The sequence below is a fragment of the Heliconius melpomene genome, chromosome 19, assembly GCF_056956725.1.
Source record: "Heliconius melpomene rosina isolate 202511_hmr_F chromosome 19, ASM5695672v1, whole genome shotgun sequence".
NCBI lineage: Eukaryota > Metazoa > Arthropoda > Insecta > Lepidoptera > Nymphalidae > Heliconius > Heliconius melpomene.
In genome coordinates, this window is record NC_140407.1 from 16,424,534 (window position 1) to 16,441,678 (window position 17,145).

General features: G+C 34.9%; 1 protein-coding gene across 2 annotated transcripts; it reads left to right on the top strand.

Moving 5' to 3' along the window:
- Nucleotides 1–7,235: 7,235 nt before the first annotated feature.
- Nucleotides 7,236–16,115, top strand: LOC146529034 (juvenile hormone esterase-like). 2 transcript variants are annotated; one of them, XM_085203783.1, is made up of 11 exons: nucleotides 7,236–7,395; nucleotides 8,650–8,783; nucleotides 9,379–9,518; nucleotides 9,865–10,007; nucleotides 10,643–10,828; nucleotides 11,810–12,000; nucleotides 12,852–13,020; nucleotides 13,157–13,370; nucleotides 14,711–14,820; nucleotides 14,946–15,078; nucleotides 15,370–16,115. In XM_085203783.1, the coding sequence occupies exons 1-11, from the start codon at nucleotides 7,314–7,316 to the stop codon at nucleotides 15,527–15,529; spliced, it is 1,662 nt and encodes a 553-aa protein (XP_085059909.1). In that variant the 5' UTR covers nucleotides 7,236–7,313; the 3' UTR covers nucleotides 15,530–16,115. The 2 variants fall into 2 exon arrangements, with proteins under 2 accessions (XP_085059909.1, XP_085059910.1); XM_085203784.1 differs by lacking the exon at nucleotides 7,236–7,395 and adding an exon at nucleotides 8,145–8,163.
- Nucleotides 16,116–17,145: the final 1,030 nt, after the last annotated feature.

A 17,145-nucleotide genomic window follows, 5' to 3' on the forward strand; every position in this document is an offset into this window, starting at 1 on the left:
GTTTTTGTTTTATATGAAAGCTGCATTCTTCAGAAGTGCTATAGGCTATATAACATTACATTACACATATATACTAATATATTTTAAAGTACATTCTTATTTGACATGCAATTTATTCTGCCATGTTAAACCGTCGTTGCTACGCGACCGCTACCACGACGTTTTGATATTCATCCTTATGAAAATAAATATAATAGTCACTTTTAGCATTTTATCTAGATTGAAATTATAGTTTACTGTATAACATTCTAATAAATAATTAAGGAGATGTCACTGATTCGCAATGACCTAGCCTTCGAGTGGTATAGTATGAGTATGACCGATGCGAACAAGCAGATGACGTTGACGGTTTTATAAATTTTCGAACTTTATTTGTTGTTTATAATTAATTTAAACTACACTTTGATTCTCTTCTTATTTTATTTGATATTGCCCGCTAAAATTATCCTACTTAATAGAGAGAAATGTTTAGTTATTTCGTAGAGTCGATATCTATGTACGCACGTACGGAAAACTTTAGGTACTTTTTCTAATATTAAGAATACCTATCCTTTAGTTACTTTTAATCCTTTTGTTAGTTCATTTCAATAACTCAGATAATTTTTTCTAATAATGTGTATCTACTTATTATTCTTTTTGATTATTTACGCTTATATTTTCTTACTAATTCTATTGAAAACTGAAAATAATATATTTAATAAATATTCTTATAGTTTAAGCAGGCGTAGCCGCGTCCGGGTCCACTAGTGTACAAATATTAATACAAAGTGCGGTACATTTTTTAAAAATCTGCTGTAAACTTTAGAAACACTAACATTTAGAATATTATTTTAAAAAATTAGATCAGCTTCAGCATCCTGCTCACAGCAGGATAGGCAGAGGGAAGTTTCCCACTTTCCACCGAATTCTAAAGGCATTGCGTGTTGATTGAAAGAACTCAATACCGCGCTTTGCCTCGGCTCCAGGGCGAAGAAATGAAAATATAAATTTAAATAAATATTTAATTTCTTCGAGTAGAGATCGAACCCACAACCTGTCCCGTTTATAGTTGCACGCTTAAAGAAATCTATACTAATCTATACTAATATAATAAAGCGGAAGAGTTTGTTTGTTTGTTTGTTTGTTTGTTTGTTTGTTTGTTTGTTTGAACGCTAAGATCTCTGGATCTACTGGATCGATTTACTTTGTTTATGTTTTGTATGAAAGCTGCATTCTTCAGAAGTGCTATAGGCTATATAATATTACATTACACATATATACTAATAAATTAAAATACTTTCTAATTTGACATGCAATTTATTCTGCCATGTTAATAACAACCGTCGTCGCTACGCGACCGCGTTCGTTACCGCGTCATTTTGATTTTCTTCCTTATGAAAATAAATATAATAGTCACTTTTAGCATTTTATCTAGATTGAAATTATATTTCTATAGAAATTATATTCTTATATTTCAAGCAGGCGTAGCCGCGTCCGGGTCCGCTAGTTCTTGATATATGGATTGTATGGTTGTACGTTATCTGTCAGTCAAACAGTAATTAAATAGTTTTGAGTAAATAAATAATTATCCAATCATTTTTTTCAAATAAAAAGAACCTCAAGAAGTAACGTCCTGTTCTTATTGAAAATGTTCCCCCATCAGGAGGGTAAAAGAGACTGAACTGGACTGAAGTGTATCATCGATTTGCAACAAACATTCATGTAACACAATGCGAGTTCTATCGAACCCCTGCGACGGTCGCCAACGTAAAGTATTTGTTTTGGCTGGAAACAAGTTTCCCTTGCGAGGAAATGGCCCTTAGGCAGACTATACACGTTATAATGGTAACAAATAACGCGTGCCTCTCGGGACTCTCGGGACGCCCGACGGAAGTGATAACTTAAACTAATCTAAGTTGAACTACTTAATATTGAAATTGTTTAACTTGAGAAAACCTTAGGTTGTTACTTAAATATAATGTATATTAGTGTGATAATAAATAAATCAGCCTCGTGCTGTATCACGCACACAGTAAGGTAGGCAGAGGGAAAACACTCCGTTACCCAGTTTTCACCGAATTCTTCTTAGTGAAGAAATGAAAATATTAATAAATAATAATTCGCACTCGAGTGGGGGTCGCACCCCCCCGTTGCGTTACAGCCACATCCTTGTGCCCCTGCGCCACGGCTTCCTCATATGATAATGTAAGGAAAGTTTATAAATAACATCTTTAATTGACTATAACGTATTATTTTATTCTTACTTCGTCATACACTTCAAAAACTAGACTTTAAATTGTAGAGCAGTAAAAATTATCGATTATTCTTAATATTATTTATGCGCATATGACGCACAATATCTTAAAAATTTGGCGGAAAGTAAGGTACAAAGTGTGAAGTATCCTCACACCTCCGCCTCCGCCTACCCCGCTATATGCGGGATACAGCGTTCACGCTGTGCTAAACAAAGTTATTTGAAGATAATTATTCCCGCGCTACATGTACGTACGCTCGTATATAACGAGTAATGTCGATGTTTAGAAGACGAAATAAGATTTATCTGTACCATTGTCGCGCCTTTGCATTCGCCCTTAGCAAGATTGCAGCCGTGTAACTGTCCTCGGGGCAACTTTGATTTGTTATTTGCTGCAACACTGCAAGTATCTGCAAGCATCTCTTATTGTGCATCGGCCGCCGCCCCGTGGTGTGCGAGAGGTGTTAGATGCTTGCTCAAAATATTTATTTTAACGGTGTCTCGAGTTTTGTCTACTTTTGCGGAACGGTTTCATTTTTCGTAAGTTTTTTTTTATACAAAGTCAGGTTTTAATTAATTATTTTTAATTTCTCGCTTTGGTAGCAAGGTGAAACCCGGCGATGAGTTCGCTCTCTCAACACGCGATTTCACGCAATATCTTGTGACGGTATCTATGTTCCCTGTGTATATTACGCTATATGCGGGATAAAATGTCAAACTATTTACTAATTTCCACCACATACAAAGTGTGGTCTTCATTACTACTGAGCTAAGATGGTGTACTAGTATATTAAAACCGCTATAAATAGCACAGTGCAGCGGTACTGCAGTTGTCAAAGTACGGGAACAGGGCAAACTTTAATTAATATATGAAGCGTGAACAGAAAGTAAGTTTGTTGCTTCGAGTCTTCAGCGGAACAATAGGACTTATTCGTAGGTTGATGCTACTAAATCTTTATTAATAGAACATTATTCTAGAGGCCATCGTGGTGCAACGGTGGGTTCGATCCCCACTCGAGGAAATCACATATTTATTTCGCTCTGGTGTCAAGGCAAAGAGCGGCGCTGAATTCCGCCACTCAACATGCAATGCCATCAAAAATCAGCGGAAAGTGAAATACAGTGTTTTAAAATTAGGTTCCCTCTGCCTACCCTACTGTTTGCGGAATACAAGTAAATGTAGAAATAAGATTTTTCAACAAATCAAGGGGAAAATCTGAGTATATGGTTCGAATTATAATTCGATATCTCTAAGCGAAGTTGAAGTTTCCATTCTTTTTAAACAACATTTTCATTAAAAACCAGAATAATTAATAAATTGAAATAAAAACTAGGCTTCATATAATGTAGTAGCTTTTAGCACAATTTTACAACACAATCATTATTATAGGATCAATCAAATATATGTATCCTCGCTTCTAACGTGAGGATCAATAAATTTAGTGAACAACGAACTTGTTTGTACAAGGGACATTACGATCCGATAACTAAGTTTATCTTCCTTTTGTTTTGATGAATAAATCTTACCAACCAGTACTGTATACAATACTCAACATGATTAGGGAGTTTTATGTATTACGTACTTCAATATAATATCTTATAAGCTAATATGGTACAGAGATTTATTTTTAAGAAAAAGTGTAAAACTATTATAAATAAATAGTATGTTGTAACGTCTTATACTGCACATAGTAGTGCAGAAAGAGAGAACCTCGTCAAGATAAGCAAACAATAACCCTTTAAGATCGTGTTAAGTGGCGTAACTCTACGCCGAAGTCATATAAATTCATGTAATTTTTATTACGCTTACAAAGATAGATGTATAAAATATTAATATATATAACAAATTATACATATAAAATATTAATTAAAAAATTGTTTTTACAGTCCACTCTATTTCACACTTCCCGCCCAATTCTTGAAATATTGCGTGTTGAGTACTACGCTTTGACTTATTACCAGAGCATAAAAATAATTTATTCCTCCAAGTGGGAATCAAACTACAACTACCGCGGTAAATTCCACCCAGCGGTATTTATAAGTGTTATAAAAGCTAGCGTACTGTAAGAGTATACAACTCTGGTTACAACTCTGGTATACAACTCTGGTATACAACTCTGGTATACAACTCTGGTAGTTTCTCATCTAACGAACAAAAAGCTCCTGTGAAAAAGTGTTTGCGCTCCGCCCCGAGTGTGCACAAGGAACGCTTATTAACGTCCGAAAGGGACTCGTTCTGTCTCTTCTATGTAAATGGTAGATAGTGAAACTGTCTGTACTTAGTTATATACCTTTTTTAGGTTTTAAAGCTTTAGGCACTATTTTGTGTATTTTTTTGGATAAGCTAAAGTTTTTGTATGTTTAGTTTCCCTGAAAGATAAATTATTTGGCTGTTTTAGGATTCCGTATCTCGAAACTCACACTTGACCTATTCTTCACGTATTGCTAAATAACCCAAAAAGTCAACATAGTTTACAGGCAAAGTAGCAAGTCACGTCTAGTAATAGTTTATTGCGAACAATTTCAGCTGAGAGGCGAAGTACTGAAAACTGAACTAATAAATTTCGTCGCATATTCCATTGTCAATCATTGTTGTTGAAAGTAGACGCAAATGTTAAACAAATAGAAACCTTATTTTTGAATAAAATAAAGTATTATATTGTATAAAAAATAAATTAGTTTTGGTGTCTCTGGCTTAGTATGTCATAAACATGAATTATCTTTCGTAGAACGAGTATACGCTTAATAATGTTGAATTTTATTATAGTTTAGTTTCTCCCATTTCTTTTATTTTGTTATGAGTTTAGTCGTAATGGACTTCTTAGTTTACTTTAGTCAAGAGGTCACGTTCTAATTATTTATGAAGCTTTTATTGTGAAAGTTATATTAATATGTCTTTAGTACGTATAATGTCAATTTCAATATTTTTTTAAACGCAGCAGGCCAGGGCCCTGTTAATTTAAAGAGTCTTCACTAAAATAAATCGATAATACATTCAAATAAACATTTATAGAAAAAAGTCATATTATATTTACAAGGTAGTAAGTTCAAATAAGTATACATAATACAAAAGTAAGTTCGTCCGTTTGATAGTGGTTTGGTGTGATGCATCACGTAAAGGGCGAAGCCGCAGATAACAATTATTTTTATAAAACACAGGACGCGACGCTTAGTTCCGCCACTAGACACTCAATATGTCGGAATTAGTTGGAGGAGGAAATCTTAGCACTTACTTGTCTATAATCCCGTACTGTATTAGAAATGCTTCAAGCTAAAAAACATTAACATTAATGTAGACTTAAAATCCCACATCGAAAGTAAAATTCTTTACGAAAATGTTTATGAATTTCTTTCATAAGCTCAATATACTTTTAAAATATTTGAAGTTTCAAATTTTTGCTTGACTCGTCATTCCCGTAGGGTATGTCTAACCTAACTTGACTTTAAGGTTAGGTTCTTAAAAAAGTAAAATTTGATTTGAATATGAAATTAGATAATTAGAGGCCCAAAGAGGCCCCTTGCGAATATATAACTCATTAACCCGTATATAGCAGACTAAGACACTTCGTTCCTCAGTTTCTGCAAAAAATTTGAGACATTGTGTATTAAATGGAGAAAATCGTCAATAAATATTGCATTTCCTCGAGTGGAGATCGAACCCGCAACCAGTCGTCTTACAGTCACACTTTGTGCTCCAACGCCACGACGCCACCAGGTAAAAAGGAAATTAGAACTTACAACAGACTCAGTACTCGTATATTACTTTAGACATGAAAGTTGTCGTTGCTCAAACGTCGGTTCCAGTTACTCGTATAACAATAAATAAAGGAACAATTCAATTTCGAAACGGAGTAGCCAAATGATCGAGTTCGCGAGCTCCCTCGGTCTGTCTATCTGCTGTCAAAACGACGGGAAACTGTTGAAAGGACTCAAAAACACGGCCAAGTTCCATTACAATTGACCGTAGAGTTTCAAAAGTCGTTTCAGAAGCTTAATTACAAACAATTGTCGATTTTCAATTGCCAATAAATATGAAATGTTTTAGCTATTACAGTACTAATATTATTTTTTATATCGTAATATAAATGAACATAAACAAGGTGTTTATGAAATTTACTAAATATTCATGGTGTATATTTTGCAGAACTAATGTTTATTAAAATTGATGTCTTTATTAACGTTTAAATTTTACAAAATGTCTTAAAGATCTGAGTCACAGTTTTCAGCAAAACACAGTCTTGGTTGGCACATACATCCTACATACTCCTCCTTGCACCAGAAGTAATGAAGTTTCATACAAACTGTCGACCGTCACTCAGTAACAAAGGAGGAATAGGTATACAGGCTTAAAAAGGCGAAGGTAAAAAATAGCACAAATCATTACATGTTCCTTACTATACAATGTCGCTTGAGGAAAACCAATGGGGAAAACAAGAGAGGAAAACAAAACATATTTTTTTGTGTTTTAAGTGAGTGATGAAGCATGGATAGTACGGTAATCTTATAAACATAAATTATTTACAGGTCCTACCTGGGGGCGGGGGCGGGGCGAGGTTGCAGTTTTTTATATGAAAGATACATAACCTTAAAACTCGATCCACGTTATTTTGTTGTGCATTTTATCTCTTTGTGTTGTTTTATTTACATTAAATTATATTCTTATCTTGTTAATTGCATACAATTACTTCGTTTAATAATATCGTTTATATAATTATAAAGAAATGAGTGTAATTATGATCGTACATTTCCTTCTATTATCTATTTCCCTCGGTACAGTTTTAAATAATATTATTATAAAATATGATATGCATCACATCTCACGCATATCTATGTAGACAGAGAGACACATATGTTAAGACACTATTTTCTCCACATTTCAGCTAATTTGGGATCATTAATCTTACATATCTCACTCTCTCTTACAATCTCACGTAAATCATCGACACACTTTACACTCTACATACATATGTATATAATCTTATTTTAAATGGAAAATTAGTAATGCTTCATAAATCCAATTTATTCCTTTAAAGTGACTATATATACAGTTGCCAGTGTATTTTCCTGTTAGTAATGAAAGATGCGGCTAGCTGTGCTGTTCTTGGTAGCGAGTGTTGCGTGTCGCCGGCATCATCGCCATGTCAGTGACGCTAGTGAGACAGGTCAGTCGGTCAAAAATAAAATAATAATATAGATTAACTGTGTTGAGATGATTTCATCAAAAAATTACATATTTTTAAAGGAAAATTTATAAAAATATAATTGCTATAATGCACTCAAGACGCAATAGGATAAAGATAAACTTGATGAAGTTAAATGAAACGTTCGTGGATTTAGTTGCCAATCGAGGAAATTAATTATTTAAATTACTCCGCTATAATAAGACAGTGTTGAGTTTCCACGCAATGTCTCAGATTTGGACGAAAAATGGTGACAAGACTATATTTTCTATACTAGAAAAATAAAGTATAAATATACTTTCTAAATGAAACATAAAATTAGAATAAGGAAAACGACTACATAAAGGAAGACCCGGTCTACCTTCTTAATGTACTTTTATAGCGGTTGATATGTGATACCGCTATTTAATATGATCTAATAATTATTTTACACTAAATGAGTAAAATTAAAGATCCAAATTTTGTGGAGAAATTGTCCAAATTTATTTAACACTGAAAAGTGTAAAAAAAACACTGAAGAGAAAATAATTGAACACTCACAGAAGGAAATAAAGAAATTTAAATAAATACCAATAGAAAATACAAGCTAAACTAGCACGTAATAGCAAGAAGTTAAGGTTGAGAATTGAATGCAAGTCAAGAGAGCAATGGATACACAAGTGAATGTCGCAAGCGATTCTAGCCGGCTCTTTAAACGTGGCGATGCTAGCTAGCAGCCTACGACACGCATAGCAAAAAAACTCGGAACAGGTTTGAATTGTTCCAATGCGCTGCGTGCGGATGATTCTAGCAAATATAATAATTTTACATTGTAATATTAATTTTGAATAAGTAATGTTCCCTACACTTTTGTTCGTAAATTTGTTTAGGATAATAATACAATCAATAGCTTTAAAAGTAAAATGTTCAAAGAAGAAAGCCTATTGCCTTTTTGTTTAAGAAATTAATATTAAATTAGAAACGGTGTGTTCTTTCAATAGGAAATGAATTGCAAGGTCTCAGATTTGAATTCGGTGGAAGCGGATATTTATATTAAATCTTGATTTTTTATTAATTGTTAAAGAAAAAAATGTGTAACTGCAAACGCAATGGCTGTGAGTACCAAAGCGAGAAAATGTAAATATTTAATTCCCTCAAGTGGGAAACCAATGGGAACCCAACAACCGTCGCATCTACAGTCAGACACTGTGTCGTTGCACCAAAACGGTCTCTATATTACATTTAATATGTTTACAGATCAACCCCCGGTCACCGTCACGCCTTCGGGGGAGATTCGCGGAGGGTACAATGTGACCCGATACGGACGCATGTTCGAAAGCTACCGCGGTATACGTTACGCAGAACCGCCCGTACAAGATCTTAGATTTCAGGTATTTATAGTAAATTAATTTCAACTAACATTTACATATAAGACAAATTAAGTTAAAACGTACCAAAAATCTGTGCCTCAAAAGTTGTGGGTACAGCTTAACCATACTATACCCACAACCGTTCACCCATTCCACTTATTCCATGAGAAAGATTGATGAAAATCATGATAAAAAAAGCTTCACGTTTTATCCCTAGTGGGGTAGCTAAAGAGAGTGGAGTGCCAAACGCTACAGTCTCTGCATACCTCTTTCGCCTCATCCACTCCGATCAGCCGCCACATACATGCCCTCCGGGAGGTCTTCATGCTCGTAACCTTCCTCCTGTATTATTGATACTGTGTTGCCGAAGGCAATGCGAGATCTCACCTTGTCTCCCTTACCACTCTCTCTCTCTTTTTTATGAATTTTCTCAAGAACTTTCTCACATACAGCATGTGCAAATATCGGCTTCTGTTAATGAGAGAGCAACCTATTTAAATTAATTAACCAAATCGTAGTAATCTTAGTACGATGTTTATCCATTTCACTTTAAGCTACTTAAATATTATTATTGCCGATCATTACTACTGAGTAATTGATTTCCTTAATGTTGTAGCCTCCGAAACTTATTTTGGAATACAAAACACCAATAGATGCGTCCAAAGAGGGCCCCGCGTGTCCGCTGCCGGCGGTCAAAGTGACCATCGATGAGGATTGTCTGACTGTTAATGTGTACACTCCTTTGAAGAAAGATAGGTATATAGTGTTAGTTTTATATCCTGCACATAGCAGCGAACCTAGAATTAAGACACTTCGTTTCCCATTAACACATTTCCGCCGAAATATCTCAAGCATTGTCTTTGTTTGGCGCGGCTGTAAGCTGTGTGTATATCACGTTAATATTTAATTTCTTGCTCTGGTAACAAGACAAAGCGCCATATTTTATTCCGCCACTCAACACGCAATGTCTGTAACAGGCGGTGCGTGAAGAACTGAGCATCTCTATTCTAGTCTATTTGTATATTATTGCTGTCTATTTTGCTATTTGTTATTTTTCTATATTTCACCATAACTATTTATTTCCCTTGTTTTCTATGAAAAGAAAGGAGCCACTTCCGGTTATATTGTTCATCCACCCAGGCGGGTTCTACGGGATGACAGGCAGGAGTGACCTCGCGGGACCGCACTACTTGCTCGACCAAGACATAGTACTTGTTACTATCAACTACCGTCTCGCGACACTCGGTTAGTTCCTTGGATGATTTTATTTTGGTATTAAATTGCATATTGTAGGATGGAAAGAATGTAGTGAAAAGCTACTCCGTTTAAAAGTTATTCAAATTTGAACATTTAAAAACAATTGTAGGTTAAATAATATATTTTGTTTTAGTATACATTTATTTATTTAGCTTCACCAAAATAGTAGTTCAACCGTCGCGTTATGGTTTTGTGTGTATTAAAAAACCGGACAACACGAGTCGGGCTCGTCCACGGAGCGTTCTGTACATAAATTGGAGGTCTCGAGCTCTTTCTAAACCAAATTTTGCCCCCTTTTACGGCTATTATTTATTTATCATTTAACCACAAATGTATAGTTTCAGATTTACTAGTACTAAGTAGATGAGAGCTGCCAAATTTTATAATTCTAGGTTAAAAGTGCTCTTTGATTTCCTTCATAGTGTCGAAATACGCATTTTTCGCGATATAAACAGCCAGATAGAGGGTCTGGACAGACAGATAGACGTACAGCAAGTGATCTTATAAGGGCGCCTTTTTTTAAAAAGGTACGGGACCCTGACTGACTATACCTGACTATATATGACTTAAGGATTATATAAATATTTATAGCTATTGTTTTATGAAAATAATATTTTTATTAGGTTTCCTAAGTACAGGCGATGAGCTGGCGCCAGGTAACAACGGTTTCAAAGACCAGGTAGCTGCCTTGAAATGGGTGCAGAGGAACATAGCGTCATTTGGTGGTGACCCCGATTGCGTCACTATCACGGGCTATAGCGCGGGCTCTGTCAGCGTGATGCTACATTTGATATCACCTATGTCTAAAGGTGACATTTTTTTTGCTTCTGTACATGACACTAAGTAAGTTACTAAAGTCTAGTTGAAATTGAACCCACAACCATCGCGTCTACGGAAAGATACCGTGTCGATGCGCCAGCCTCGATGCTTAAATAAAATAAAAAAGTATCCTATACGGCTTCTATGTTTTAAGGTACGAAAACATTTTAACATTGTTACAAAAAAACGAAGTAAACTAAAATAAACCATTTGAGATTACGCGTGAAAACACGAGAGAATAATTTAACAAAATATATAAGAAATCAACAGAGACAGCTATACACAGCTGGTGTAAGTACAAAACGTATGGAAACAGTTCGTATCTAACCGATTGAGTAGTTCCGTATCCTGTGATGTCTTCAGGGAAATACCCTACTTTATAAACTTAAAAGAGCTCAAATAGAATGGAATTATCCAAATCAGTGCGTCCCGTAGATCTTTGCCAGTGAATAATTGGCCGTTTATAAAAGGTTTTTACTGTATTGTATTGGAATAAATGAAGTATCACAGTGTAATTCTCATTCCTATTCCAGTGGGTCGAAACTGCTACTAGGGGGTTACTATATATTTGGAGTATCCTCTTTGTTTTGTTTCTACTTCCTAGCTCTGATAAGACAAAGCGTGGTGATTAGCTCCGCCCTCCAACAAGCCAATTTCTCGAATTCATGTAAAAAGTTGAGTCCGTCATATCACAAGTGTGTGATTACAGTTGTGTGACAGTAAAAAAGACGGGGTTGCGGGTTCGATACCCACTCGAGAAAATCAAATATTTATTTGTTTGTTCCCTCGCTCTCGTACCTTTACTTTTTATATAGTAAAAATAGTTTTTTCTTCCTACTTTAAATTAAAACTGAAAAATTTTGTAGCTGGTTGCAATAAATTAAATTTCATGAAAAAATAATAATTAATCAATTATTTTATTATAATATTTATTTTCTATATAACTTATAAATATATCTAAACAATAACAGGATTATTCCATCGAGCAATCGCAATGAGTGGGTCTCCTTTCAAAGTAAAACCGACCCCAGACAACTTGTACCACTTAGCAGTGAGACAGGCGGAACTCCTGAACTGTTCTACGACCAATTCCCAGGTTATAGTCGACTGCTTGAAAACTAAGGACTACAGAGATTTTGCTTATTCTTTGAGTGGATTTTATGTAAGTAATAGCATTTACCTATGGCATCGCCGCCTTCAATAAATAATGTGAGTTAGTCGTATAAAGTAAGAGTTGTGTATAACACATTCAAGTGCCCGTGGAACATGAGCCTGATTTGATAATAATTGGACTATCCAACATAAAAAGAATTTTCTAATTCGAGCCGGTATTTCCTGTGATTCGCATACCTATTCAACCAATAAAACTCTTTAGCTTCATAGTATCAATATTTTGATAGTTTCTTTTTATGAATAATTTAGTTAGATAGATTGAGAAGTATTGCTTGTATTAGTGATGATGGTGATTCTTTTTTTATTGAAAACGATGTATCCTTTAGGAATTCAAACAAACAGGCTTAGTAATTAAATATTGTAGTGAGGTTGTTGTAACATTAGCTTGACACCGATTTCAAAATTATAAAATCTTTCTTTAATTATTTTTGCTCCACAAAATCAAAGTAAGTTTTACTTTATGTTATTTTATACTTTTGGTTCATTGTTTGAATTCGTCTTTTTTTGTTAAAAAATAATTTATGGTAAATAAATAATGTGTGGCGTCGTCTTGTACATCAATATTGAGGGTCAAATTCATTTTGGGGAATTTAGAAATATTCCCAATAGTTTTATCTCTATTTTATTTAGTCCGATGATGTAGGAAATCAGTTCACGTAGTTGAGAATTACGTAATGTTCCTTCATTATATAAAAACACCTTTAAAGTATATATTTCACAATTTTCACTATTAAGGTATTTAACATTGGGTGTTAAATACCTTAGTATTGAAAATTGTGAAGATTTTTTTTAATTTATTTTATTACGTATAATAATATACAACTTATAACTCTTTCAAAGGAATTCGGTTACGATCCACTAAGTATTTGGGTACCAGTCGTTGAAAAAGATTTTGGACAAGAGAGGTTCCTACCAACCGACCCCATAACCGTTATCAAAGAAGGAAAGATACACTCAGTGCCATTTATTGTCAGTCAGACGACCGACGAATTCTTTTGGAAGGCTTTTAGTAAGTATCATACTAAATATTTTTGTTTACAATTTCTCCTGTACCGATATTAAACCAGATAAGTTTATTTGTATTATCTTGACATTATTCAAACTCTGATTCAAAAATTGATTTAAAATGTTAATTTATACCACAGCTGTCCTAAGAAACCAAACACTACTGGACACTATGAACAATAACTGGGACGAAATAGCCCCCGTATCGTTTCTATTGCCAAGAAATGATACCCGAGCTGCCCGAACTCTACGAACATTTTATCTTCAAGACAAGCCATTGAAAAATAATAAGGAAAGCGAAAGGAATCTGGGACTTTTATATCAAGATAGTATTGAAAGTTATATAGTACACAGGTAAGTCGTTTCTTATATTATTAAACTTTTATTCTTCACTTAGGAAAAAGGAAAACTTTTCTCGAAAACGTATACAACTTTTAACGTAGCGGGATTTAAACCTACGCCTCTTGCAAACCGTCCCACGTAGGTACGTCAGCAAACGCGTCACTGTCAATTTGTTTTTTTCATTTATTTATGTAGGTACTACACAATAATGAAAGTACACAAAACATATAATAACAGAAAGAATGTGTACAACGGATAACTTATTTCTAATAGAGATCTCTACCAGAACCTTGAACATAGGAGATGTTAAGGTTAAGGTACAAATACACACTTTAAAGCCGGTCAAGTTTGTCGAGAATCTCCTCATTGGTATCAGGACAACAAAAATCAGTGTAATCTAAGGGTGGCAGAAGTAGAGATTGAGCAAGAGTAGTTTGGTGCGAATGAGTTAAAAATTAAGAGAGTGCAGAGAAAATGAATGCGTTTACTGAACCGGACTGGAAAGCATTTAAAAATATTTTAAACGTTTACGACGCTAAAACAACAATAAATTTCCCACGTGTAGTTGAACGTCGAAGTACGGATAGGCACTGCCACTCAACGTCCATCGGACTGATATAGACTTTCTGCACATCCTCCAAATAGAAAAAGTCGACCGTCGACTCGCGGAGGGCGAGTAGAACCTTTCTTACCAATTTCAAGTTTGTAAGTCAACGGAAAGTACAACTTATAACAGCTAGCAAACTTAATTTTGCGGGCATATGCATTCATTTTGTTTGAAATGAACTACACATGAATTTGTAATTATTGTTTTCTATAAAACACCTATAATTTTATAACCGTATGTCCACGGAAAGTACCCTACTGATTTTAAATATATGCAACATGCATTAAAATCAATGCAAAGATACATCCTCTTATAGTTTACTTTTAAGTTTGTTTTTTGTGCTTCAAGGGACCATAGAACTAAATATTAATTTCAGCTTGATACTTCTACGAGATCTCGAGATAAATGGTCTTGACGGACGGACAACAAAGTGATCTTACTCGTATAAGGGTTCCGTTTTTACCGTTCGAGGTATTAACCCATTAAAATAACAGATTTTTTTTAAATTTCAATCTGTATTCCTCATTAGCAAGGTAGGCAGAGGGAACTTACTTTAAGATATTTCGATGATCGCTCCCACGCACCTCCAGTATAAAAAATATAAAATAATTAAATATATTCATCCTCCCGAGTAGGAATCGAACCCACAACCATCGCGTTTACAGTCAGATGCGGTCTAGATTAGACGGTGTGTAGATTAGAAAATAATAAAAATAAATGAAGCAAGTTAAAACGAAAAATCCAGAATGGCAAACTTGATGTGTCGTCACTCCGAGTCGCCGGTGTGGTACTACGAGTTCGCTTACATCGGGAACCACAGCCACTATGAGGACCCACAAACTAAGAAACCTATAGGTAATCTTATTCTTAGCTTCACGCCGTATCCCGCATGTAGCAGCTATGCTATGGGGGCAAGTGCATGACTTGTATCTACCCCCTTGGCGGCCACCTGATGTTACAATATTTGTATGTGTTTTAAGGTGTGGCACACCATGATGTCTTGATATACCTGTTCTCCCTGAACTATCGCTTCCCAAGTATCGGCACTTCCGGTAAGGATGCCGCCATGGTTGACTTCATGACGGCTATGTGGTATAGTTTTGCTAAATATGGGTGAGTTTATTCATTATAATATATTTTTAATACAATGCAGATGTTACTATAATAAACCGGAGGAAAGAGTGTGTCTTAACACTACGTTCCAGGCTCCACTCAGGTTCCCTCTGACTACCATGAGGGGTGGCGTCTTTGGAACAAAGTAACTATGCCAGAAACGGAGTGTCTTAACTCTTAACACGAGATTTTTTCTTGCTTTTCGTTTTATGAGCGCAATACAACGTGAAGGCAAAAAAAGAAAAGAGAAGAATAAGTCATCATATAAATAACAAGGTGATTTGTTGACAGAGATCCAAATGAAGCATTAAAAAATCATCATCATGACCACCATTGGCCTCGCATGTCCCCCTCTGACCGCCGCTACTTGCGCGTCGACAGCAGGTTGTCTGTTCATCGTAACTTAAAGAAGGATAGAATGGGCGTATGGGAAGAATTGTATCCATATTAAGTCATGAATAGAATAGAATATTTTCCATTAGACACAAAAATATCCGTTTAAAACTAAAGACATGCAGTCCGCGAGGCGTACACTAAACATAATAAACAAATATGTGTCAGCGGTCTTTTAAAAATAAAAATATTATTTAAGCATCAATAAAAAAATAAACATAAAAATATATCAATTCTTCTACACCGGACTTGCATCCTCACTCTCGCGCGTTGAATTTGAACATACATATTTCAACTTCTGCTTTCACTTTTAATAAAGTAAACAAAAAAATAAATTATTAAGAAACACGTGACGTTTTGCGTGACGTTTGACGTGAAACTCTGCTATGTACAAAAGGTACACATCAAATAAGGGATGCGCTGCGCTTGTAGCTGTCGTCAGTTCAACACGTCTCTACTATCTGTACACTCACACAAGTGCAAAGCTCATCTTACGCCTCTCGGACTATAGTAATATATAAAAATATTGAGTAAGTAATATAAAAATATTGAATAAGAATATTGAGTTATTTTTTTATTCATATATACATTATTGTAAACCACAAAATAAATTATAATTAACGTAAATAAAAAATAAAACTGAACAAGCGTCGTTTTAGTCGGGCTGAGCTTAGCCAGAGCCCTGTCAACTGATACCTCACTTAAACTAGCGGCTTTAATATCAAAACCTGTACTACCTATAGATGCTTGCTGCCAAATTTCATAATTCCAGGTTAACCGGAAGTACTCTATTAATTTTGGTTCCAATTGTACTGTATATTTCCCTTGCGCACATGTGGTTCTGCATTTTCCAGCCTCTTAAAAAAGGGTACCCAGAGAGACCGTTACGACGAAGTTAAATTTAGAATTATTCCATATTTTAAGTGATAAATAAAATTGAAAAGCAAGAATATTTTTTATTACTTTTTAGAATAGAAATCGTAATGGTATCCCATTGATAGGTTACAGGTTCTGCCTCCAGCTTGGTAGTTTATAATTAGGCAACAACTTACTTACTACACTACCTACTATGTCTATCCTGTACAGGAAAGACTAAGTACCTCTTTTATAGCCATTATCACTTAAATATAAAAGAAATAAATAAAAATGATTTGCTCTTTTGCTATATAACGTCTAGTGAAGGTGCGGAAAAATAGCATCGTAATTGAACGCATTAGCCCCATTCCTTCCGTAGTTGTGCCTTTAGTGAAACACGAAACGTCTGAGTGTTCATTGAAAGTTTTTACTATTTATTTTGGTCGTCATTCTGTATCCTGCACATAGTGTTTAGTGAAATTCTTAGCAGAGTCGAAAATTGAATTTAAAAAACAATCAATTTCACGCTGCATCCCGCACACAGCAGGGTAGGCAGAGGGAACCTAATGGTAAGACACTCTGTTCCCCACTTTCCGCCGAATTCTGGAAGCATTGCGTGTTAAGCGGCGAAACTCAATGCTGCTCTTTGCCTCGACACCAGAGCGAACAAATAAAAATATAAATATTTTATTGTTGATCGAACCCACAACCGTCGCGTTACAATCGCACCGCCGCCGCCGTGTCTTGTGTCTTATACGTGTTATATCTAGTGTACTCGTATTATAAGTATTAATTTCAAAACAAATAAAGCAATAATAT